General features: G+C 56.9%; 1 protein-coding gene across 1 annotated transcript in view; it reads left to right on the top strand.

The window, feature by feature from the left end:
- The window catches only part of RADIL (Rap associating with DIL domain), an 82,801-nt gene that overhangs the window by 31,332 nt on the left and 24,080 nt on the right, over positions 1–27,389 (top strand). The window contains exons 9-10 of the mRNA XM_076052788.1: positions 659–873; positions 11,063–11,175. Coding sequence (XP_075908903.1) covers positions 659–873; positions 11,063–11,175 — 328 coding nt within the window. The remainder of the gene's footprint in view (positions 1–658; positions 874–11,062; positions 11,176–27,389) is intronic.

The raw sequence follows: 27,389 nt of genomic DNA, 5'->3' as shown, positions 1-27,389 counted from the left end.
TTAGCACGGTTGGCTACGGTGCGGTGCGAACCAAGTTCAACGTGCCATGCGCACATGGAGAATTGACGACCGATTTAACCTCGCTGGGCTCTCACGTGGTTCGAAAACAAACCCTCGCTGTCTCTCTGCCTGCCCATCACAATTTCCTTTGGATCCCACGCGGCGCCCCACACAGGCAATTGGGTACGGCAAAAAACGACCTCCCGTGGCAGACAACGGCCGTGAGGAATGTCCCTGCTGCTGCCTCTTCAGTTCAGCGAGAGAGAGAGAGAGATGAGCCAGAGAACAGAGAGAGGCCAGAGATTGACTGCCGGGCATCTGCGAAAAAGAGCTTCGTAGCTCGACGGATTTCTCCAGGCGGACCCCGCCACGAACCCGGCTGACCCGAGTTCGAGTCCCGCCCGCGGCCCACCAACGCCCAGCGACGACTCATCCGTACCGGTTCCCGGGCGCTCCCGTAGGCCGCCCCGATTTTTCCCGTCTCCCTGCGGCGGGGGGGGGGGGGGTGGCCCCGTGGCCGCACCGATGCCACCAAAACATCCGCGGAGACCGCCGGCGCGCGAGCCGCGATGCCGCGCGCCGGCGTCGTGCCGCCGATTATTTTTTCGCTCTGCTCTTGCTCCAACTCCCCTTTCTCCTCGCCCCCTCCGCGGCGCAGGCGGGAGCGGAGCGGAGGGGACGCCGGTGGCGGCGGCGGGGACGGGGACGCCGGCGGCGGCGGCGGGGACGGGGACGCCGGCGCGGGCGACGCCGAGCTGGTGCGGGAGCTGCGGCCGATCGCCTTCTGGATGTCCAACGCCGTGGAGCTGCTCCACTTCCTCCGCCAGAGAGTTCCCGAGCTGGCGCGCGACGCCGACGACGCCAACGGCCACGGTACCGGTGCGGCCCTCGTGGCGCGTGGGTGGAGTGGGGGGGGGGGGCGCGTGGGGGGGGAGGGGCGCGGGGGGGGTGGCGGCGGATCGCCGAGGTCAAGTCGATTGGCAGGTCGCGTACGGTGGGGTCAAGTGTGGGTACTCCCCCCCCCACTTCTCTTCCACTGACATCTGACATCTTGGGGTGGGGGCTCAGTCTCACTCCTGTGGCTTGTGTTTAATGTATCGCTATGGGTCTCTATGTGTCTCTACGTTTCCACATACCTCTGTGTGTCTCTGTGGGTCTCTGTACATCTCTGCAAATCTGTATGTGTCGCTATGTATCTCTAAACACCTCTGTGTAAATGTACGTAAGTCTGTGGGTCTCTACGTATCTCTATATGTCTCTACGTACCTCTATGCGTCTCCGCGTCTCTTGTGTGTCTCTGTGGGTCTCTATAGGTATCGGAATATCTGTACGTCTAGCTATGTGTATCTATGTATCTCTGTGTGCCTCCACGTATCTATGTGTGTCTCTATGGGTTAACTATACCGTCCATAGTTAGGGTCACATGACTACAGTCGCCCTCCTGTTGCCCGTGTCTTAATGTTCCTTTCATGAAGGAGACACGCACATCAGGTCTGTTGTTGTTGATGTCCTGATGATGCGGTTGATGGTTCCACCACCAGTGTCTCCGACGAGGAATGTCACAGGCAGGAGGAGGTGCGATGATGACGTTTTGGGTCTCGAATGAGGAGGTGTTGATTAATGTGGACGTCCGCGTTGCTTCACTCGGTTCGTGCAGCAGCAGCAGCGTTCTGCTGGGTCTGAGTGGTGATGAAGGCCGCTTGTGTTGTGGCCGAAACGTCGTGAGAATTTTATTGTGTTATTTTATTTTATCAATTTATTATTTTATTCTCATTCTACGTGACTTTACCGAAAGAACCAAAGAAGATCAGCAGCAGCGTTCTGCTGGGTCTGAGTAGTGAGATTCTAGGATGGTGACATCAGCAGCAGCGTTCTGCCGGGTCTGAGTGGTGAGATTCTAGGATGGTGACATCAGCAGCAGTAGCAGCGTTCTGCTGGGTCTGGGTGGTGAGATTCTAGAATGGTGACATCAGCAGCAGCGTTCTGCTGGGTCTGAGTGGTGAGATTCTAGGATGGTGACATCAGCAGCAGCGTTCTGCTGGGTCTGGGTGATGAGATTCTAGGATGGTGACATCAGCAGCAGTAGCAGCGTTCTGCTGGGTCTGAGTGGTGAGATTCTAGGATGGTGACATCAGCAGCAGCGTTCTGCTGGGTCTGGGTGGTGAGATTCTAGGATGGTGACATCAGCAGCAGTAGCAGCGTTCTGCTGGGTCTGAGTGGTGAGATTCTAGGATGATGACATCAGCAGCAGCAGCGTTCTGCCGGGTCTGAGTGGTGAGATTCTAGGATGGTGACATCAGCAGCAGTAGCAGCGTTCTGCTGGGTCTGGGTGGTGAGATTCTAGGATGGTGACATCAGTAGCAACGTGATCCCAGAGGGGATGAGATCAGGACTTATCGGCGAGGTGATATCGTTGCGGTCTTGGTGAATGATGGTTATAGGTGGACGTCGTTGGCAAGAAAACGTGTCAACTTCCTTTTATGCGTGTACGCATGTTGAACTTCTTTCGCACCGTACGTAGCCAACCGTGCTGATCGGAGGTGCGGGGCAAGGGCAGTTTGTGCGACGCCCCCGCGGATATTTGGTGGCAGATCGGGCAAACGGATTTGATATGGCCACAGGTCCCCCGTAGGGAGACGGGAACATGGGCCGACCTTGGGGGAGGCCCAGAAACCGGTTCAGACAATCGTCACCAGCGTTGGTTGCGAGCGTGAATCGAAGCCCGCGTCGCCGGGTTCGTAGCGCAGCGTAGCGCTAACCGCTACACCACCGCTCCCCACACACACGGAAGACACACGCGCGCGAGCACACATGCGCACACACACACACACATCCACCGCAGATGTGCACATGCGTGCACGAACAACACAACAGGAAAGGGCTGCGATTTCTACCCAGGCCGTTTGAGCCACTTTCCGGCCTCTAACTTTAGTGGGAGGGGGTGGGTGGTGGAGGAGAGAATAGAGAGAGCGGGGAGTGGTGGTGGTGGTGGTGGCGGTGGTGGAGGTAGTGGAAGGGAAGGGTGGGTGGGGGGTGGTTAGTTCGGTTTGGGGGGCCGGCAGGACCCCTAAATTCTAGGAGGCCACTTCCTCGTCATTGTTCTGAGACGGGGGTCTCCGCGAGGGCAGCTGTAACCTGTTTCCTCTCTCCGCACAGAGCCCTATCCAAGGGGCCCGCAGGAACGGAGGGAAAACGCCACCAAAAAGCCAGCCGCCACCACACCCTCGCCGCACGACGTCTACGACGATCATAGTCAAGTCAGAAAGTTTCGGTGCAGAACTTAGCGCGGTGTGTGCAGAGTTTGTAGTCGCGTTGCGTCGAACTTTTTCTGCTCCGCACGTAGCCAACCGCGCTAATCGGAGGTGCGGGGCGGGAGGGGATGGACGACAAACTAAACGCACGAAAACAGTTCGAAACAAATGAGTTTGTCAATCTAGATGATGATTATGATTTAAAGGCGGACACAGATCCAGCGGCTTCCGAATATCGGAGGCAGAGAAGCGTTGCAGACGGCCGCAGAAGCAGCGTCTGAAAGCGCCGCGCGACGCGGTGACCACCGTCTTTGCCCGACGGCTTAGGCATGAGCCGCCGCGAGGATGGGCTACGATCCAGCGACCGGCGTCACGGCCTCTCAACAAACGGGATCGGCGAACCGCGGGAGGGGGGGGGGGGGGGGCCGGCGTTCGCGCCTTCGTGGCAGCGCCGGGGGCTGTCGTCGCCGTGCGTCTTCACCGCCACGGTGACTCGCGGCGCCGTTCGGCGCGGCGGTGGCGAGATGTCACGGCCCCCATCTGGTTTTCGCCCCTCTATGGGACCGGTCTGGCAAACACGTTCGCGGTTCTGCAGCGTGCGCTCAAATTACTCGGCACGTGTCCGTGGCGGGCCCTGCAGGGGTCCGAGCATGTCCGTCCCGGTGTTCGCCGAGCTGCGTTGGCTTCCGGTTGCCGAGCGTGGATTTTTCTCCGGGGCCCTCCCGGTTTTTCCCCCTCCGCATTTAGAATCAACGTCACCGCGCGTTCAGGGTTGTTTGGCTGCTGCCAGACATTTCCACGCGACGACGATGATGATGATGATAAGCCACTGACCGTTGAGCGATCATTCGTGATAGCCAGGGTCGCTTTCTGAAATAAGAACGACATAGCAGCTCAGTGGGGGGGGGGGCCTTATCTGGTAAAATAAAATAAATTTGTCACAATATTTGGAGGGTGACGCCGGCACGCGATGGCCGACGACTCTTCTCCTTCACCGCCACGGGACCTGTAACGAGCCCTGCACTGAAGCAGGCGGCACCGAGGCGGCCCCAGTATTAACCGGGGTGGCTGCAGTATTAACCAGGGTGGCTGCAGTATTAACTGGGGTGGCTGCAGTATTAACCAGGGTGGCTGCAGTATTAACCAGGGTGGCTGCAGTTTTAACCGGGGTGGCTGCAGTATTTACCGGGGTGGCTGCAGCATTAACCAGGGTGACTGCAGTTTTAACCGGGGTGGCTGCAGTATTAACCAGGGCGGCTGCAGCATTAACCAGGGTGGCTGCAGTTTTAACCGGGGTGGCTGCAGTATTAACCGGGGTGGCCGCTGGGCTCCAACCGCGAGCCTCTCCAACTGAGTGGCCACCGTGATGCCGCCGCCGCCAGTGTCCAACTAAACAAAAAAACCCCACACAGCGTGTCTGAAATTAGCCAAGCGTCCCAATGCTGATAAATGACCCGGCGGAGCACTCGATTGGAAAAGCCACTGGAGCAAATAGGAAGCCAGTGGAGCCACGCATTTTTAAATCGTCTACATCTTTAAACCAATTTCTTTACAACTCCTTCTTGTGTCTAGTTTGTTTGTACCCTCCACCCCCCGCCCGTCCGCCCGCCCGCACCTCCGATGAGCACGGTTGGCTACGTGCGGAGCGAAAAGAAGTTCAACATAGAGAGTGTGTGTGCTGAAGTGGTAACCAATTGGCACGTTTTTGTTCACGTGGCAACCCTGTTACTAATTGGCTGTGCCGGGTTGGCGGCGGGTTTTAAAGACGCATCAATATTTAGGCGATCTACGCGCGAACGAGCGTAGCCCGCGACGGCTTGGCATGACCTTCCTATAAAAAACATTTCATAGTATTGGGGGCTCAGCGAGGCTTTCCTGCATAAACAACCTTAATGGCGTTCGTAATAATAATAATGATATAATAATTATAATAATAATCATGTAGACCACTGCCTATTCGCTTTTTTTTTAAAACAAGCCCGCCGGCGCGCCAGTCCACTAAGGGAGCCTCGCTCCGCCGTGCAAGGAACTGGCCGGAGCACTGCAGTCAGCATACAAGGGGAGCGGTTTAAAAAGTTGCAAACGCGAGGCAGAAACACAATCGCGGAGCGCAAACTATTGGCGAGGTGAGCGAATCGCTTAAAAAATAAAAATGTTACATCGATTAAGTATACCAGTTCAGATGGATAAAGTGCATCAATTCCGGCGGGAATTTTTCAACAATAAATGCAAGCCTCGGGCACGACAGCAAAACAACAACAACAGTCCCAGACCACAGCAAGACAACAACGCAGGTCCCTCAATACAACTGCCCCACGGATCGGGATCAAAGTGAAGGATAATCTTCATGCTGAGACGCGCTTGGGGGGCGGGCCCGGCGGGGGGCGGGGGGCGGGGGGCGGGGGGGGCATCTCCGTTATGGTGTTGGCTGTGGTATTTAGAATGGTATCGGCTATTGTATTGGGAATGGTATTGGCTATTGTATTGGGAATGGTATTGGCTATGGTATTGGCTATAGTATTGGGAATGCAATTGGCTATAGTATTGGGAATAGTATTGGCTATAGTATTGGGAATGGAATTGGCTATAGTATTGGGGATGGTATAGGCTATAGTATTGGGAATGGTATTGGCTATAGTATTGGGAATGGAATTGACTATAGTATTGGGAATGGAATTGACTATAGTATTGGGAATGGAATTGGCTATAGTATTGGTAATGGTAATGGCTATAGTATTGGGAATGGTATTGGCTTTAGCATTGGGAATGCTATTGGCTATAGTATTGGGAATGGTATTGGCTATGGTATTGGCTATAGTATTGGGGATGGTATAGGCTATAGTATTGGGAATGGTATTGGCTATAGTATTGGGAATGGTATTGGCTATAGTATGGGGAATGGTATTGGCTATAGTATGGGGAATGGTATTGGCTATAGCATTGGCTATGGTATTGGCTATAGTATTGGCTATAGTATTGGCTATAGTCCCCCCAAACCTCCCTGGTGCCGTCCGTCGTTCTGCACAACTCGAAGCAAATTACTTACCGCACCAAAACATTTTATTGTTAATTGTACTCTTTTTTCTAAATAATTTTCATCAACTTTCTTTTATCATCTCACATTTTTTTTATTATTACACCGCGGCTATCAGAGACTGGGCCCTGACCGCCCGCTGCGCTGCGGACAAACGCTTAGTTTAATTTCCGAACGATTGGCCCGACCACGACTGAATCGCAAACTCCACCCCAGGGCGAGCAGTAGCGAGAACAATTTCCCAGCCCTTGGTATGTTGATGTACATCTTAGCACATAGCCTGCCGTGCTAATTGCAGTGTACGGTAGTGTAGTGTGTAGTAGTGTAGAGTAGTGTAGTGCATAGTGTACTGTATAGTAATGTAGTGTGTAGTCGTGTAGAGTGTAATAGTGTAGTGTATAGTGCAGTGCATAGTGTAGTGTATAGTAGTGTAGTGTAAAGTAGTGTAGTCTACAGTAGTGTAGTGTTGTATAGTAGTTTATATGTTTGTTAAACTTCTTTCGCACCGTATGTAGGTGCGGGAGAAGGACGACAAACTTAACACAAAAAGCAGTTCCAAAGAAATTCGTTTTCCAACAACATGATGATTTAAAAGCGCGTAGCTCCCAGCGGCTTCCTAATGTGGGAAGGAAGGGCGTTCCGAACGGCCGCAGAAGCGCATCTGAAAGCCCTTGTGAGCTCAGTCCACCACCACCACAGCGAGTTGTTCGTCGGTAGCAAAACTCATTCCAGCGGTCTCGTATCGTGTCAACCCCCACGGTTTAACCCCGTAGTCTTGTGCAGGAAAATTGAGTTATCAGGTCCATACGGCGTACAGACGTTTCAATACAAGCAAAAAAAAATATATGTCTGTGTTTCTCCCTTGTGATGGAACTTTGTACGATGAACGTTGAGATTTATAAGGGGCACGGGGTGACCAGTAAGATCTGAATTGTTCCGTAATAAGGTAGGGCACTGATAAGGAGTTGACAGGTTTGAGGCCTCCTCTGGAGGCTTCTGCAAACATTATTTCTCTCTTCTTCTTCTTCTTAAAATCCCCGCCGTGACGCCCGTGACGTGGATAACCGCCCCGGTTCGCTCGTGAACAAAACTCCCGAGTCCATTTGAAGACCTGCCACATTCCCCCCCCCCCCCCCCCCCCTCTAGCGCGTGGACCAGAGGTCACGAAAACGGACCACGGAGGGTAGCTCGAGTGGTGATACCCACTTCTGCGGACCGCCGCCTAACTGTTGCGTGGGGCCCGGCGGGCCGAGACCATCGAACCAGGCTTAGTCGCGGGCGAAGGCTGACACCCGGACTCCAGCCCCAGAGATTCAGCGCCTAGACCTCCGAGTGCGGCTTCCGCAGGCCGCTGACTAACCGACCCTGTCTCGTGACGTGCCACCGATAGCGTAATCGGGACGTAGATTTAAGGGGAGGGGCGAAGAGGTGGGGGGGGGAGATAGTGGGGGGTGGGGGGGAGGAATGACCCAAAAACAATCCGCTGCGTTATTATCTCTATAAACACTGCCTATTCTCTCTCTCTCTCTCCCCATGAGCTATTATTGGTGAAACTTCTGCGCCGTCTCTTTGGCCGCACTGCGGCGAAGGGGGTTCTGGAAGCCGCTTCTTCACCTGCAGGACTCCACGTGATTCTCACCGCTCGTGCGGGGGTGAGTGGGGGGGGTCGTGACCCCGTCCCCGCAGAATCCGTTGCTAAATCGTGGGATGACGTTGAGGCGACGTTTTGCTTTTTGACCGGGGAATTTGGCCAGCGGAAGCCACGAAGGTTGAGTCGACCCGCCATTATCCAGACGCCGCCGAACGCAGCCCTCTGGCTCACCTCACCTCCACGTACAGCCTGGGGTGCCACGGTGCCTAGGAGACGTTAACTACCTCGCCTGGTATGCAGGAGGTCGTGGTCGTGGCTTCGATCCAGACCCTGACGCCTGCTGCTGTATATTTGGAGTTTGCACGTTCCCATTCTCCCCGTGGTCGCGTGGATTTTTCTCCAGGTCCTCCGGTTTCTCTCTCCACATTCCGAATCAACATCACGCGTTTAGAATATTCGACGGCTATGAATGTCCACGTGATGATAAGCCACTTCGTTGAGGAATCATTCGTGGCCAGGTCGCTTCTGGAAAAGGGCTACATAGCTTAGTGTGGCCTTCCCCGGTTAAAATAAAAAATAGTTTTAGTACTTTATGGCTTTAGTCTCAGCCCGGTCGCCGATGACCGGGCAAGCAAAGGAAAAAAAACTAAACGAGTACATTTCTTTCGCGCTCAATTCAGATAAATTCCCACGCGACCACCACAAAACACCACCCCCCCCCCCTGCCCCCCGCACCCACACGCTGGTGGCCGGCCAACGTCCTGGCACAAGCGGCCAGGACGATCCGACCGCCCCCCGCCCCTCCCCACCATCCCTCTCGGTGCCGGCCTGCGTGGGCGGCGGCGCGTTCCACCCTCCCGTCGCCGATACGCGAGAGGGAAACTGTTCAACCCCGCCGAGCGCAACCGCGGGGGCGAGCGGCGGCCGACCGTCCATGCGCCGGGCCGATCTCGCTCATCCCCCCACCCTCCCTCCCTCCCCCTCCGCGAGCCGTCGTCAAGCGGCTCCGGGGTCGTCCGCGGAGCCGCGGCCGCTCGTCCGGCCCTCTACGCTGGAACGGAAAGCGCTTTTTTGTTGTTCCAGAGGCAGATCTTCATCTCTGCGTCCCGGGGCGTCTCGCGATCAGAGAGCCGCGGCCGTGTCGGAGAGGGGGCCAGGTCGCGGGCTCGGATCTCGTGGCGGCGGAGGCGGAGGGTGGGGGCAGTGAACCACCCCAAGGTCTCAATAAGCGCCCCGAGAATTAAATCTTTACTGTTGTGTCGGCGCAGCGGTCAGCGACCTGGACTCGGGGTTCAGAGGTCACCGGTGGTTCGGCTCTGGCACGACCGGCGGCGGCCGTGGGGGGTGGGTTTGTTTAATCCACCCCCCCCCCCCCACGTGGTCCTACTGCCTGTCCCATGTCGCAGTGACTCGCGGATTAAACGGAGCCACCCGCTCACCCCCACCCCCTGCTCGGCGTTCCGCCATCTCAGCCGTGCGCCACTAATTCAGGAAGCAGCCGTCTGGTAATTGAGCAATTGGGGGGTAATTCTCTGATAATCGTGAGCGCTGCTTTGGCGCGTGCTCGCTCGCTCTGCTCGTGAGACGAGCGTCAAGGGGAGAGTCGGGAGCGCCGCACGACTGCGCAAGTCACGCTGGCTAGGAGATGTTTACTACCTCGCCTGGTATGCAGGAGGTCGTGAGTTCGATCCCGACCCCAACCCTGACGCCTGCTATATATTTGAAGTTTGTGTGTCTCTCTCTCTCCGTGGTGAGATGTTAACTACCTCGCCTGGTGTGCATGAGGTCGTGGGTTCGATTCCGACCCTGAAGATGCCTGCTGTAAATTTGGAGTTTGCGTGTCTCTCTCTCATCTTCATGACGGTGGCTAGATGTTAACTACCTCGCCTGCTATGCGGGAGGTCGTGGGTACGATCCTGACCCTGACGATGCCTGCTGCTGTATATTTGGAGTTTGCACGTCTCTCTCTCTCCCCGTGGTCGCGTGGATTTTTCTCCAGGCCCTCCGGTGTTTCCCTCCATATTTAGAGTCAACGTGCATTCGGAATATTTGGCAGCTTTAACTTTCCACTTGATAAGCCACTTCGTTGAGCTTTCGTTTGTGATTGCCAGGTCGCTACGTAGCTCAGTGGGGTCTTACCTGGTAGGATGGGGATGGTTTCGTTTTATCCGGATGTGTTTGGGTGGTTTGTTTCCCTTTTCTGTTCTTTGCACTCCTATCGTGTTTGTGTGTTGTGTTTGTGTGTTGCAACGTCCTCACCCCGTGCCCCTACTGGACATCTGTGACAAAGAGCTACAGCGAATTCCTCCTGCAGTAAAAAAATATTGTGATAGAAATAAAGTTGAATTAGTTTGTAGTTTAAGTCGCCTGCACCGCCACGCCGTGCCCCCCCCCCCCCCCGCGGAGCCCCCCTCCCCCCCCCCCCCCGGAAAGTGGTGGTGTAGCCACGGATCGTTGAATCTGTCCGTGCGGAGCTTTGGCTCCCCACTCGAGGAATGTTTGCCGAACCGATTGCTCCGTTGCAGTTTACTCTGTCCCACTTTGCCTTGCGAGGGTTAAAGGGCGCTGGCCCTGTCGCGGCCGCGGCCGCGTGTTACGATCCGTGATTTAAATTTCGGGGTCGGGCTGCGCGAGGAACGTGTTGTCGTACGCCCTCCTCCACCTGACTGCACCCCCCCCCCCCACCACCCTCCACCCCCTCTGGCCAATTAGTAATAAGTCGTGGGTCCCAGAGTGAGGCCCGGCCCAGCCATACCCAAAGCCCTCCTATAACCCACCTCTCCCCTTCTGGAACGTTCTCTCAACCGATTCTCCCTCTCCGCCCGCCCCCCCCCCCCACCAATGATTTTCTAATCGACCCCTCCCTCTCTCTCTCCGCTTGATCCTCCCGAGCCTGGGGCCCCTTCGCACCGCGCCACCAATCGGCGTTTCCCGGCGTTCGCTCGCGGCAGCCACCGACCGCGCGAATCAAAGTTCACGGGGGGGGAGGGAATCGATGAGATAAATCCACGACAACAGTAACCATGGTGGTGGCAATAGAACAGCGGTAAGGAGGCGGCGCCACCGTTCGACCGGCGCGACATCGCCACGGCAACGCGAGGGCCGCGTGACGTCACAAAGGGGGGAGGGGGCGGAGCGAATCGTCACGCGGCTAACGCCGTTCTTCCTCCCCGCCGTGCGCCGCAGATTCCCAGGATCCTTCGCTCTCGGCCGCCCTCTCGGCCAGCGAGGAGGCCACGTCGGTGATGGAGGAGGTGGTGATGTACACCTTCCAGCAGACGGTCTACTACATCACAAAGGTAAGGCACACGAAAGCTGAAGAATGCAGAAGGAGAAGCGTGATCGTCGTCGGCGTCATAAGCCTGGGTCTCTCCGCTGCTGGGCGATGCCTTTCTCGCACACACCGTCACTGTCGTTCTTTGAACTTCTTTCGCGCCGTACGTGGCCGGCCGTGCCAATGGGAGCAGTCGTCAGGAAGCGGGTCCTCAACGGAGACGATTTAAAAGGCGGCCGTCCCGCTGCCGCGCGCCGGCCGATCTCGTCGCTCCATCTCCGCGTCGGTCGAAAAACCCTCGGGGGGGGGGCGGGGCGTCCCCCGCCGGCTGCCGCTCAGGGTGAAGCGCAGCAACTCGTTGCGGCGTCGGTGGGAGGGGGGGGGGCTGGCGAAACGGACGCTCGCCTGCCGCACGCTCGCACGTTGAAGCTCTTTCTCAACGTACGTGGCCGGCCGCGCTCATCGGAGGTGCGCGGGGGGGGGGGGGCGGGGGGGGGGGAAGGACAACTAACTAAGGCACAAAAAGCAGTCGTGAAGACATGAGTTTTCAATCTGGATGATTTAAAAGCGCGTAGCTCCAGTGGCTTCCGAATATCGGAAGGGAAGAGTGTTCCAGACGGCCGCGGAAGTGCTCCTGAAAGCGCCGCGCGACGATGCGGCCACCACCGTCTTTGTCCGACGGCCGAGCCAAGAGCCGCCGCCGCTGCTGCTGCTGCGAGGGTGAGCGGAGTTCTGGTGATGGTGGTCGTTTATCGCTCCTTGACGAGGTCCGCCAAGGTAACTGGCGGTTCGTTTGCGGCAAGCACTTTGTGTGCAGCGAGCGCGAACCTCACGAAATTACCCACAATCCACCGGCGCAGCCCGCGATACACGTTCTACACTGTCGGCGTACTGCACCGAACGGACCCTGCGGTGTCCGTGGAAAGGGGCCGTCGCTTCTCTTGAGCAGCCCTGCCGACGGCATCTGCAGGGCTTGCGGGGAATTGTTGGTGCCGGTTCACCGCGTGGCTGCTGCCTTCCCGCCTCCGTGGGCCCGTGCCGTAACGAAGGCGGCTTAAAGCAGCGATCCGAAGCGGTTGTCCGTCTGATGACACGTGACCGCGGGTGGTGCGGGGCGGCTGAGAAAACATCGCGCGGGGCGGAGGTTGCTGTTGGTGGGGGGAAAATTGGGGGCGAAAGACAAAAATGCCGTCGGAAAAAGAAAAAAAACATCCGCTTGGAAACAGATTGTTGACGGCCTCGTATTAGAATTTTTTTTTATGTTTCTATAACTTTCATTGTCAATTTTTTTACTACATTCCTCCCCCTCCCCCCGGAGACTTCACGCACAACTCAAATCCCGCACGGTCGGCTCGGTTTACGAATCCCTGCAGGTAAAGTAACGACTGCGCGCAATTATCGCGCGCAAGCTAGACGGTAAAGGTAATCGCGAGCAAGGACGACTCTCGCACACGGACACGGGCGCACGCGCGCGTTCTTTTCTTTACACCACATATCTACGTAATTAAACAGCTTGTGAAGTCAACAAAGGTAAAGATTGTCCCGCCCCCCCCACCGTGTATTCTTAACAGACTGTTGGGGCAAGTGCTGTTAGCGAGCGCCTACAGAGGCCAGAACGGCACACGAGGGGGTGGGTGGCCAGCACCACGCCCGGCCGCCTTTGTCTCGCCGGTGGCGATGTCTTTACACACCGCACCAGGTGCTAATTTGAGGCTGAGTCGACCTAGGGGAGGCCCAGGACCGGTTCAGATAATCGTCACCGGTGTCAGCCGTGAGCGGGAATCGAACTCGGGTCGCCGAGTTTGTAGCGCAGCGTAGCGCTAACCGCTCCACCACCGCTCGCCACTACACTAATGACAACGCACGCGCGCACGCGCGCAAACCCGCACATTCAAGTTGGGGTTTCATTCGATTTTGACGAAATCGAAGCTCTGAGAATTGCCTCGTCGTGAACAATTACTTCTCTGCTGCGGCAGGGCAGGCGGCAAGTTTCTGGAAGTTGCTTGAAGAAGAGAGCCCGAACTTAAAGTAAAACGGTTTTTATTTCACGAAGTTAAGGGCCCCAACTAAGCCACGTGGCTCTTTTTCAGAAGCGACCTGGCTATCCCAAATGATAGCCCGACGAAGTGGCCTATCATCGCGTGGACATTTATAGCAGCCAAATAACTCTACTCGCGTGGCGATGTCAATCCTAAATGCGGAGGGAAACAACCGGAGGAGCCGGAGCAAAATCCACGCGAACACGGCGAGAGAGAGAGAGAGAGACACGCAAACTCCACATATGCAGGCGTCAGAGTCGCGATCGAACCCAAGACCTCCTGTACACCGGGCGAAGACGATAACATCTCGCCACCGTGGCGCGTTGTAGCTCTGTGGCATCCACTTCCGTGGGCCGTTCTCTGCACTGCCCTGCGAGAAGAGATCAGCGTGCCTTCCTTTCGGCCAATGCTGGTGAACCGTCGGACGTTTATTAGACAAAGGTTCGAGTTTGACACGAAACTCCATAACGCTCACAGCCACCAACAACAACAATAAGGACTAATCGTCAGGGTCGTGGTGGAGAAGTTAAATAAATGGCCCGGCTTTGTCTAGTTAAGACCGCGGGGCGCGGCAATGACCACGACGAGACTGCGTGCCGCCCGCTTGGCTCGGAGTGGACGCAAAGGATCCAAACTACGAAAAATCTGTCGCAAGTCCCTCGGTTCGGGATCCCGCGCGTGCTGCAGCCGATACCGCACGGTGCAACTGTATCGTCAATACCATATCGCCAGTACCACGTGGTGCAACAGTATCGTCAATACCATATCGCCAGTACCACGTGGTGCAACAGTATCGTCAATACCATATCGCCAGTACCACGTGGTGCAACAGCATCGTCAATGCCATATCGCCAGTACCACGTGGTGCAACAGCATCATCAATGCCATATCGCCAGTACCACGTGGTGCAACAGTATCGTCAATACCATATCGCCAGTACCACGTGGTGCAACAGTATCGTCAATACCATATCGCCAGTACCACGTGGTGCAACAGTATCGTCAATACCATATCGACAGTACCACGTGGTGCAACTGTATCGTCAATGCCATATCGACAGTACCACGTGGTGCAACAGTATCGTCAATGCCATATCGCCAGTACCACGTGGTGCAACAGTATCGTCAATACCATATCGCCAGTACCACGTGGTGCAACAGTATCGTTAATACCATATCGCCAGTACCACGTGGTGCAACAGTATCGTCAATACCATATCGCCAGTACCACGTGGTGCAACAGTATCGTCAATACCATATCGACAGTACCACGTGGGGCAAAAGTATCGTCAATGCCCTTCATTTTCTGTTACATTCCGCACAATGAAAGCGACGAGTCATCTCCTTCCCACGGTCGCTCTTAAGCCCCCCCCCACACACACACACACGTCCTCACGGCCACGACGAGGTTTTTGCGATGGTCAACGTCTCCCACGCGTAATCGCCACGATTCTTCCACGGTGACGGTGGCTGCACGAGCAGCTGTCGTGGGTTCAATCTGCCCGTTCCCAGCGTCTCCTCCCTAGTGTTGCCACCACCACCCACTACCACCACCAGCCACTACCACCACCAGCCACCACCACCACCACCCACTACCACCACCAGCCACCACCACCAGCCACTACCACCAGACACTACCACCACCACCACCACCACCCACTACCACCACCCACTACCACTACCAGCCACCACCACCCACTATACCCACCCGTGCCCGCAATGCCCCATGTTGTGTCCTGGGAGCTTCTTGGCACACGATTGTAAACACAATGCTGATAATTATTACGCAGCATAAACAAAGACAAAGATCCCCCCCACCGCCACCCCCGTATAGCCTCAACAGACTGTTGGGGCAAGTGCTGTTAGCGTGTAGCCACCTACGAAGGCAGGTACGGCACACGAGGGGGGTGGGTGGCCAGCACCACGCCCGGCCGCCTTTGTCTCCCCGGTGGCGATGCTAAACTACACACCGCACCAGCTACTCATTTGAAGCCGAGTCGACCTAGGGGGGAGGAGGCCCAGGACCGGCGATGCAGATCATCGTCACCGATGTTGGCCGTAAGCGGGAATCGAACTCGGCTCCCCGGGGGTTCGTAGCTCGGCGCGCCTACCCCTCCCCCCTTGGTGACCGCCACACACGCCGGGCGGCTACTGCTGCTGCTGTGTGTGTGTGTGGGGGGTACACGCGCGCACACTAGCACCGTTTATTCCACCGCGGCTGTGGCGGTGGCGTTCGCCCGCAAGGCATCCGTTGTGCCGCGCCGCACGCCGGAGCCGAAATCTGCCCGCATTGTGAAAGCGCGACACTTTTGATGCCACGTCGAGCGAGCCTTTGAAGGCCACGTTGGAAGGAGCGATAAAAGTAACCGGCAGCCCATCGATTGCTTTTGAGCGCGCCGCTGCTGCCGAGATTTGCCTCCACTGGGACCCCCCCCTCCCCCCGCCATGGAAAGGATTAATTTAAAATCAAAGTTGGAGGCGGGGGGGAAGGGGGCGCCACAGTAGCGAGGAGATGTTAACTACCTCGCCAGGTATGCAGGAGGTCGTGGGTTCGATCACGACCCTGACGCCTGATGCTGTATATGTGGCGTTTGCGTCTCTCGCCGTTGTGAGATGTTAACTACCTCGCCTGGTATACAGGAGGTCGTGGGTTCAATCCCGACCCTGACGATGCCTGCTGTATATGTGGAGTTTGCGTCTCTCGCCGTTGTGAGATGTTAACTACCTCGCCTGGTATACAGGAGGTCGTGGGTTCGATCCCGACCCTGACGACGCCTGTTGCTGTGTATTTGAAGTGTGCGTGTTTCTCTGTATTTCCATGGTCGCGTGGATTTTTCACCGGGGTCCTCCAGTTCCCCCCCGCCCCCGAATTTTGGTTTAACGCCACGCGTCTCGAGTTGTTTGGCTGCTGCTATAAATTTCCACGTGATGACGATAAGTCCACTTCCGTTGAGCTATCATTTGTGATAACCAGAGTCGTTTCTGAAAAAAGAGAGCGAAATAGCTCAGTGGGACCTTACCTTGTAAAATACATTTTTTTAAATTTAGTTTTTAACGATACGGCCATCGAATGTGGAATTTCCACCACCGTTTCGGCAGGGCTTTGAACAGGAAACGAACACCGATTGTGACTCGACGTTCATTTAGACGGTGGCTCTCAACTCTGCCATTTAAGCCGAGGGGGTTACGGACTTGGGTTGAGCTGAGTTCGGGCCCGGGGTTTGGAGTCCAACTCTCCAGCTAGTGGCCAGCCGCTGCCTACCATGGTGCGGCTGGCCAGAGAATCTAAACGAAAACTAAACTCTGTTTTTTATTGTTCCCAGGTATAATGCCCACTGAGGCGTGTAGACGTTTATCAGAAGCGACCTGGTTATCACGAATGATAGCTCAACGAAGTGGCTTATCATTATCATCACGTGGACTTTTATAACGGCCAGATACTCTGAACGCGTAATTCTCGTAGCACCTGTGAAGGTGTGGAAAACGGGAGAACCCGGAGAAAAATCCACGCGACCACGGGGAGACAGAGAGACGCAGATTCCAAATATACAGCAGCAGGCGTCAGGGTCAGGATCGAACCCACGCCCTCCTGTATACCAGGCGAGGTAGTTAATATCTCCTAGTCACCGTGGTGATGATGAGAGAGAGACACGCAAACTCCAAATATACAGCAGGCATCGTCAGGGTCAGGATCGAACCCACGCCCTCCTGTATACCAGGCGAGGTAGTTAATATCTCCTAGCCACCGTGGTGATGATGAGAGAGAGACACGCAAACTCCAAATATACAGCAGCAGGCGTCGTCAGGGTCGGGATCAAACCCACGACCTCCTGTGTACCAGGCGAGGTAGTTAACATCTCCTAGCCACCGTGGAAGCGAGCGGCCACGTTCGGCCACGCTAGGAAGTTGGGAGGGTGGGGGAGCCACTCAGCCACCGGGTGGGTGGGGGTGGATGTGGGGGGGTGGGTGGGTGGGTGGGAGGGTGGGGGTGGGTGTGGGGGGTAGGTGGGTGGGTGGTGGGTGTGGGTGGGTTGTGGGTGGGGGTGGGTGGATGGTGGGAGGGTGGGGGTAGGTGTGGGGGGTAGGTGGGTGAGGGTGAGTGGGTGGGGGTGGGTGTGGGGGGTAGGTGGAGGTGGGTGGTAGGTGGGTGGGTGGGGGTTGGTGTGGTGGGTGGTGGGTGGGTGGGGGTGGGTGTGGGGGGTAGGTGGGGGTGGGTGGGTGGTGGGTGGGTGGTGGGTTGGTGTGGGTGGGTGGGGGTGGGTGTGGGGGGTAGGTGGGTGTGGGTGGTGGGTGGGTGGGGGTGGATGTGGGGGGCAGGTGGGTGTGGGTAGTGGGTGGGTGGTGGGTGGGTGGGGGTGGGTGTGGGGGGTAGGCGGGTGTGGGTGGTGGGTGGTGGGGGGCAGGTGGGTGTGGGGGTGGATGGTTGGTGGGTGGGTGGTGGGAGGGTGGTGACTCAGTGGTCAGCCTTGATCTGCTTCCGTCCCCATTGTTCTTCCCAACGGTGGAATGAGCAGACGGGTGGGGGCTAGCGGGGGGTAGCGGGGGTGGGGGCTAGCGGGGGGTAGCGGGGGTGGGGGCTAGTGGAGGGGGGGGTGAGTAATGTTGGGTGGCTGCGACGATTCATGCGAGCGTCGTGTGTCACGGCGAGTTGGTGGGGGGGGGGGGTTGGGGTTAGGGGGATGCAGGTGCAAGGATGGGGGTGTTGGGTGGGTGGGGGGCTGGTGGGTAGGGGGGTGGGTGGGTGGTGGTTGGGGGTGGTGGAGGGTCGGGGGGGGGCGGGTGGTGATTTGGGGGGTGGTCGCCACTCACTCGCAGGGCGCGGTGACCTCGCTTTTCCCACCGAGCGACGCGGCGGCACCGGCGGTTCGAATCAGCCAGGCCGCCCCGGTCAGTGCCGCGGGGTTTGTCCGCGGCCGTTGCCAACCCCGTGGCGTGTTTCCGAAAAAAATAAAAGAGTCGCGGGACGTTCGTCCGCTCGACCGCCCGGCAAGTTGCTCGGCGGGCGCTCGACCGCCCGGCAAGTTGCTCGGCGGGCGGTCGACCGAGCAGCACCGCGCCAGCGGTGACACGCAGCGGGAGCGGCCGTCGTCGCGCAGGGAACGGTGGCGCACCGGTGAGCGCCGCGTCACGCCGCGACCCCGGGGCGACCCCGGGGTTGCCGATTCCCGCTTGGCGGCCACAAACGGTCCGCGAAAATATCTGAACCGGTCCCGGCAAACCTCCCCATAGGTCGACTCAACCTTGAAACGGGCAGCCCGTGTAAAACGTCGGCGCAGGGGAGACGAAGCCGGCCATCATTGGCTGAACACTTTGGACCAACGTTCCACGTTTACTGGTTTGGGGGGTCCAATGCCTCCCACGTGTTGCCCCACCCCCGCCCCTGTGCCCGCATGCCCATGTCGTGTCCCGAGAGCTCTTGGCACACGATCATAAACAAAACAGTGATTATTAAACATAAACACCGCCACCACCGCCGCCACCATCAACATCGCCACCGCCGCCACTTCCACCACCGCCGCCACCACCACCACTCCCGCCACCACCACCATCACCACCACCACCACTCCCGCCACCACCACCACCACCACCACTCCCGCCACCACCACCACCATCGCCACCACCACCACTCCCGCCACCACCACCATCACCACCACCACCACTCCCGCCACCACCACCACCACCACTCCCGCCACCACCACCACCATCGCCACCACCACCACCATCACCACCACCACTCCCGCCACCACCACCACGAACACCACCACCATCGCCACCACCACCACCACCACTCCCGCCACCACCACCACCACCATCACCACCACCACCACCACAACCACCACCACTCCCACCACTCCCGCCACCACCACCATAACCACCACCACTCCCACCACTCCCGCCACCACCACCACGAACACCACCACTATCGCCACCGACAGCAGCACCACGCTCACACAGAGATCGCCATTGTCTACCACGGTTGCTGAGCCAAGGGCCCAAAGGGCCCATAACACCGAGCGGCCAGCAACTATCAGCAACCACTGAAATTGTGCGACGTGATAAGTGTTGACACTGTACGCCGTTTCCTGAGTTGTTGTTGTGGTCGTTGTTGTAATGATGATGATGAGAAGTTGCGGAGAGAGGCCGGGGGAAGGAGAGAGCCGGGGGGGGGCACAACTGGGGGGGGGGTCACAGCCGGGGTGGGGGGTCACAGCCGGGCGGGGTCACAGCCGGGCGGGGTCACAGCCGAGGGGTCACAGCCGAGGGGTCACAGCCGAGGGGGGGGGGGTCACAGCCGAGGGGGGGGGTCACAGCCGAGGGGGGTCACAGCCGAGGGGGGGGGTCACAGCCGATGGGGGGGTCACAGCCGAGGGGGGGTCACAGCCGAGGGGGGGGGGTCACAGCCGAGGGGGGGGTCACAGCCGAGGGGGGGGTCACAGCCGAGGGGGGGTCACAGCCGAGGGGGGGGTCACAGCCGAGGGGGGGGTCACAGCCGAGGGGGGGTCACAGCCGAGGGGGGTCACAGCCGAGGGGGGGGGTCACAGCCGAGGGGGGTCACAGCCGAGGGGGGGGGTCACAGCCGAGGGGGGGGGTCACAGCTGGAGGAGTCACAGCCGGGGAGGGTCACAACCAGGAGGGGGTCAGAGCCGGGGGGTTGGGGTCACACCCAGGGGGGTCACAGTCGGGTGGGGCGGGGTCACAGCCGGGGGGGGGGGTGGGGGGTCACATGCGAGGGGGGTGGGGGTCACATGCGAGGGGGTCACAGCCGGGGTGGGGGTCACATGCGAGGGGGGTGGGGGTCACATGCGAGGGGGGTGGGGGTCACATGCGAGGGAGTCACAGCCTGGCACACGACCCACGCTCAGCACCGCCATCTGTTGGGGGCGCCGCACAGCCCCCCACCACACCCCCCACCACACCCCCCCACCACAGCCCCCAGCCCAGCTCCTACAGCACCTGGCCAGCCCTGGTGGGTGGTCGTCGTCCATCCGGGCAACGGACCCGGCCCCATCCCCCCTCCACGTGACAGCCCCGGGCCGGGCTGTCACGTGGCGCTCCCCTCACTTGATTATTTATTTATTTAGCTCGCGTTTGGCCGAGGGAGGGGGGCGAGGTGTGCCCCCTCTGTGCGTTGTTTGTGACTTCCGGTTCTATCGCCACCACCCCAACGATGACGATGACGACGACGATGATGATGATGACGACGACGACGACGACGACGATGATGATGACGATGATGATGATGACGACGACGACGATGATGACGATGACGACGATGATGATGATGACGACGATGACGACGATGACGACGACGATGATGATGATGATGACGACGACGATGATGACGACGATGATGACGACGACGACGATGATGACGACGACGATGACGACGCCTCCGCCGACACGGGGCTGTGGGAGACGTTGTTATCTCAGTGGGCGCCAGCAACTGACTCCGGGGTTCGCTAAACTCACGAGCCCCCTCCTGCAACGCACAACACACCGCGACCCCCCTGCAAAACAAACAGAGTTCCCCCATGTAGCCTTTAACGGACTGTTGGGGCAAGTGCTGTTAGCGAGTAGCAGCGCCCATGTAGCACCAGCACTGTGGCCCAGCACCACCCCCGGCCGCCTTTGTCTCCCCAATGACGATATTTACACACCGCACCAGGTACTCATTTGAGGCTGAGTCGACCTAGGGGAGGCCCAAAACCGGTTCAGATAATCGTCACTGGTGTTGGACGTGAGCGGGAATCGAACCCGGGTCGCCGGGTTCATAGCGCAGCGCGCTAACCGCTCCACTACCGTGTGTGTCTGTGTGCTATCACACACACACACAGACAAAGATCCCCCGTATAGCCTTTACACACCGTTGGGACAAGTGCTGTTATCGAGTAGAAGTAAACTATTTTTTTTTATTTTACGATGTAAGGAAGGCCCCACTGAACCATGCAGCTCTTACTTTTAGAACCGACCTGGCCATAACAAGTGATAGCTCATCGAAGTGGCTTATCATCATCATCATCACGTGGACTCTTATCACGGCCAGGTTGTACTCTGAACGCGTGATTCTCGCAGCACCTGCGAAGGCCTTCCGCTTAATCCACGAGACTTGGCCAGCACCACTCGCTCTCTCGCAAAGACGAAAGATCCCCCCGCGTAGCCTTAACAGACTTGCTGGGGCAAGTGCTGCGAGCTGGGGCAAGTGCTGTGGTGCACGGTGGGGGTGCGTGTGGCCTGCTGTAGCACCACGCGCGGACCGCGTTTGCCTCCCCCATGCTCATATTTACTGCACACCGCATGCACCGGGTACTCATTTAAGGCTGAGTCGACCTCGGGGGAGCCCACGACTGAGCCAGATACGCATCGCCGCTGTTGGCCGTCAGCTGGAATCGAACTCGGGTTGGCGGGTTCGCGGCGCAGTGCGCTAACCGCAGCGCCACCACTCCCCAATGCTGCGGCAAAGGTCAAAGATCACCCGTACAGCCTTCGCAAACTCTCGGGGCAAGTGCTGTTAGCGAGAAGCGCCTACGAAGGCCGGCACGGCACACGAGGGGGTGGGTGGCCAGCACCACCCCCGGCCGCATTTGTCTCCCAAGTAGCGATGTTTACCGTACACCGCACCAGGTACTCATTTGATGCTGAGTCGACCTAGGGGAGGCCCAGGACCGGTTCAGATAAACGTCACCGGTGTTGGCCGTGAGCGGGAATCGAACCCGGGTCGCCGGGTTCGTAGCAACGCAGCGCGCTGACCGCTACACCACCGCTCCCCACTGATCTCTCTCTCACACACACAACACGAGCAGTCACAGCCAAGCTACCCCCCCCCCTCCCGGTTCACCCCGTCTGTGGGAACTCCCCCGTGACCTCGCCACGCGGGAATGTTAATGCGCCGCGCGCCGCGCGCAGCTTCTCGGCGGCCTTGGAGCGATGCAGCCGGGGCGGCTGCCCGCGGCCCCTTCGCCACGGGCACGGAACGCGAGAGACCGAGGGTGGGAACGGAGAGAGGGAGGAAAAAGTTGGGGGGTGGGGGGGGGTGGCACATAAAGCAAAGCATTGAAAAAAAAACAAATGATGAACGAAGCACAGTGCCGACTACACCGAGCATCTTCTTGTTTCCTCTGATCGTAAAAAAGAGAGAGGGGGAGGGAGTAAGGGGAACGGTGGACAGAGTGAGAGGTAGCAAGGGAGGTAGGAAGGAAGGCATGGAGAGAGAGAGAGAGAGCGAGCGAGCGTTCAGTAAACTTCGTGACAAACAATGCGAAACTGGCGATCTCTAGGGCCAGAAAATGCGCAATTGGAGGAAACGGATTATCCAGCCACTGTCGTATCTGCAAGGCTCTGGTTTCTGCCAGAATTTTGGCTGGAATTTCACCACGCCCAATTGACAGGGGTGGGGGGGGGTTGGATGGAACCCACGACCTCCTGTATACCAGACGAGGTAGTTAACAACTCATAGCCACAGCCACCGTGATGATGATGAGAGAGGGAGACACGCAAACTCATACAGCAGCAGGCGTCAGGGTCGGGATCGAACCTAGGATCTCTTGTGTACCAGGCGAGGCAGTTAACATCTCATCACAGAGAGACACGCAAACTCCTAATATATAGGAGGTTCATTGCAATTTGCGGGTTAATCGCAGATCAATTGCCAATCGATCTGTGGATCGGGTCATGATTTGACATGCCCCCCCCTTCATTCGATTGGCTGATAGCATCAGCCAAGATCGTTACCCCTTCATTCGATTGGCTGATATCATCAGCCAAGATTTTCACCCCTTCATTCGATTGCCTGATATCATCAGCCAAGATCGTCACCCCTTAATTCGATTGGTTGATATCATCAGCCAAGATCGTCACCCCTTCATTCGATTGGCTGATAGCATCAGCCAAGATCGTCATCCCTTCATTGGATTGGCTGAAATCATCAGCTAAGATCGTCACCCCTTCATTCGATTGGCTGATAGCATCAGCCAAGATCGTCACCCCTTCATTGGATTGGCTGATATCATCAGCCAAGATCGTCACCCCCTCATTCGATTGGCTATAGCATCAGCCAAGATCGTCATCCCTTCATTCGATTGGCTGATATCATCAGCCAAGATCGTCACCCCTTCATTGGATTGGCTGATATCATCAGCCAAGATCGTCACCCCTTCATTGGATTAACTGATATCATCAGCCAAGATCGTCACCCCTTCATTCGATTGGCTGATAGCATCAGCCAAGATCTTGACCCCTTCATTCGATTGGCTGATAGCATCAGCCAAGATCGTCACCCCTTCATTGGATTGTCTGATATCATCAGCCAAGATCTTCACCCCTTCATTGGATTGGCTGATAGCATCAGCCAAGATCGTCATCCCTTCATTCGATTGGCTGATATCATCATCCAAGATCGTCACCCCTTCATTGGATTGGCTGATAGCATCAGCCAAGATCGTCATCCCTTCATTCGATTGGCTGATATCATCAGCCAAGATCGTCACCCCTTAATTGGATTGGCTGATATCATCAGCCAAGATCGTCATCCCTTCATTCGATTGGCTGATATCATCAGCCAAGATCTTCACTCCCTCATTGGATTGGCTGATAGCACCAGCCAAGATCGTCACCCCTTCATTCGATTGGCTGATATCATCAGCCAAGATCGTCACCCCTTCATTGGATTGGCTGATATCATCAGCCAAGATCGTCACCCCTTCATTCGATTGGCTGATATCATCAGCCAAGATCGTCACCCCTTCATTCGATTGGCTGATAGCATCAGCCAAGATCGTCACCCCTACATTCGATTGGCTGATATCATCAGCCAAGATCGTCATCCCTTCATTGGATTGGCTGATAGCATCAGCCAAGATCGTCACCCCTTCATTGGATTGGCTGATGATTCCATCCCGGTCCGCTTGATACCCACAGCGCGCCAGAATCCGCGTGACCTGTCGACGGCTCCCCATCCCCCTCCCCCCCAAAGGTGAAAAACGCGCACGCGCACGCACGCGCCTGTGGGTATTCGCCCACCACGTGATCCGCGGGTATATTTAGAGCGCACGCTTCCACGACCCCCCCCCCCCCCGGGGGGGCGGGCGGGCGGGGGGGGGGTGCATAGCTGCAACCCCCCCCTCCCCGCCCCTCCCCTCCCACGTGACGACGACGACGATGACCGCTGTCCCCCACCCGTGTGCTTAGATGTGTCCGTGCGTGGGGGGCGGTAGCGTCGTGGCCAGCGCGTCGCAGCGCGTCGCCACGACACCCGGCGACCCCCGCGGTTTCGTGGCGACGCTCACGGGTCTGGGCCTCCCCTAGGTCGGCTCGGCCTCAAATGTGAATCTGGTGCCGCTAGGGAGACAAAGGCGGCCAGGCGCGGTGCTAGCCACTCGCCGCCTTTCTTGTGCAGTGGCGGCCTTCACAGGTGCTACTCGCTAACAGCACTTGCCCCAACAGTCTGTGTAAGTCTTCACAGGTGCTACTCGCTAACAGCACTTGCCCCAACAGTCTGTGTAAGTCTTCACAGGTGCTACTCGCTAACAGCACTTGCCCCAACAGTCTGTGTAAGTCTTCACAGGTGCTACTCGCTAACAGCACTTGCCCCAACAGTCTGTGTAAGCCTTCACAGGTGCTACTCGCTAACAGCACTTGCCCCAACAGTCTGTGTAAGTCTTCACAGGTGCTACTCGCTAACAGCACTTGCCCCAACAGTCTGTGTAAGTCTTCACAGGTGCTACTCGCTAACAGCACTTGCCCCAACAGTCTGTGTAAGTCTTCACAGGTGCTACTCGCTAACAGCACTTGCCCCAACAGTCTGTGTAAGCCTTCACAGGTGCTACTCGCTAACAGCACTTGCCCCAACAGTCTTTGAAACTCTGTCTGGCGGATCTTTGTCTTTGTGTGATTGAGGGAGGTGGAGGGGGGGTGAAGGGGGGAGGTGGAGAGGGGGGAGGTGGAGGGGGAGAGGTGGAGGGTCGAGTTGGAGAGGGGGGAGGTGGAGGGGGAAGGTGGGATGTGAAGGGGGGAGGTGGAGGGGGGAGGTGGAGGGGGGAGGTGTAGGGAGTGGGACCGTGCAGGTGCGGGCAGCAGCAACAAGGCGGGAGAAACAGCTGAGCCGCACAAAGACCTCACAACGACTTGAGACGATGGGAGGGGATCCCCCAGGTGGCTTCTCAGCGCCTTCAAATCTCTTTCATCCGCTCGCTTGCCCGCGTTTCAATGAGCCTGCTGCTGATGCTGCACCCTTCACCTGCACACGTGCTGAATGGCGCATTCCCAACCTCGCCGTCTGCTATCTGTGTTTACTACAGGCAGCGAACACGAATCGCTGTCGAGCTCTCCCCCCACGTAGGGCATTTACTCAACTCAGGCTTTTCTGCAGCAGCAGCAGAGGCAGCGGTGCTGGGATTGGGTCGGCCCCGTCAGCCAGCGAGCCCCCGGGGGATCAAGGAAATGACATGGGAACACGCGATCGGGTGTGCTGTGGATTATGACGATGATGATTGTTATTTCCCGCTAAGAACGTTAAGGAAACGTGGGATATTGACGGAGAAAATGGGCCAGCTGATGATGATGATGCAGCGTGGAGAGACGCACGTGGGGAATTACACTCGATGCATGCTGGGTGTTATACTTGATGCATGCTGGGTGTTATACTTGATGCATGATGGGTGTTATACTTGATGCATGATGGGTGTTATACTTGATGCATGATGGGTGTCATACTTGATGCATGATGGGTGTTATACTTGATGCATGCTGGGTATTATACTTGATGCATGCTGGGTATTATACTTGATGCATGCTGGGTATTATACTTGATGCATGCTGGGTGTTATACTTGATGGATGATGGGTGTTATACTTGATGCATGATGGGTGTTATACTTGATGGATGATGGGTACTATACTTGATGCATGATGAGTGTTATACTTGATGGATGATGGGTATTATACTTGATGCATGATGGGTGTTATACTTGATGCATGATGGGTATTATACTTGATGCATGATGGGTACTATACTTGATGCATGCTGGGTACTATACTTGATGCATGATGGGTACTATACTTGATGCATGCTGGGTACTATACTTGATGCATGATGGGTACTATACTTGATGCATGATGGGTATTATACTTGATGCATGATGGGTGTTATACTTGGTGCATGATGGGTGTTATACTTGGTGCATGCTGGGTGTTATACTTGATGCATGATGGGTGTTATACTTGATGCATGCTGGGTGTTATACTTGATGCATGATGGGAATTACAGAACCAGAATCTTTATTTATCCTGGAGAAATCCGATGAGCTTTGAAGCTCTTTTTCACAGATGTGATTGCACGAATATTCTCCCGCGCGATGCCTGCAGCAGCAGCAGCACTGTGGTTGTTGTGTAGGAGCTAGAAGCCAATGTGGAGGTCTCCTGCTGCTGCTGCTGGCCACGACGAGACAGGGCTTCAGCAGAGACAGAGAGTTCGTGTCGTGTCGCTGTTCCTCCTCCTCCTGCGTCGAAGCAGCGTAGACCACAGTGGGTTTACTGTGCGGTCCGCAGATTGGGTTGCACGGCCACAATGACACGACTGTGGTTGTCTTTAACGCATCTCTATGGGCCTCTATCTCCACGAGTCTCTATCTCTATGAGTCTCTGTGTGTCTCTATGGGTTTAAGGTTGAGTGTAATGGGCATAGTCGCACTACGAGTCTCTGTATCTCTACGAGTCTCTATGAGTCTCTTCGTATCTCTATGAGTCTCTGCGTGTCTCTGTGAGTCTCTAGGAGTCTCTTCGTGTCTCTATGAGTCTCTACGTGTCTCTATGAGTCTCTACGTGTCTCTATGAGTCTCTATCTGTCTCTATGAGTCTCTGAGTGTCTCTGTGAGATTAGCATACTATCTATAGTTTGAGTGACATGGCCATAGTCAGTCGCACTACGAGTCTCTGTATCTCTATGATTCTCCAGCTGCCTCTATGAGTCTCTATGAGTCTCTGCGAGTCTCCTGTGAGTCTCTACGTATCTCTATGAGTCTCTGAGTGTCTCTACGGGTGGACGGACCATGACCGTCCACAGTTTCAGTTACACGGGCACAGTCGCTCACTCGTGGCTCGCGCCTTTAATTTTCCATCCACGTGGCAATTATACACCAAGAGAGAGAGAGAGAGACGGAGTGTGGGGTGGGGGGGGGCACGGGGAGTGCGCAGATTGGAGCGCCACAC

The sequence above is a fragment of the Petromyzon marinus genome, chromosome 58 (assembly GCF_048934315.1).
Source record: "Petromyzon marinus isolate PM22_M1 ecotype Great Lakes invasive population chromosome 58, UKy_Petmar_22M1.pri1.0, whole genome shotgun sequence".
Classification (NCBI taxonomy): Eukaryota; Metazoa; Chordata; class Hyperoartia; order Petromyzontiformes; family Petromyzontidae; genus Petromyzon; species Petromyzon marinus.
This window is presented reverse-complemented; position numbering and strand designations above follow the sequence as displayed.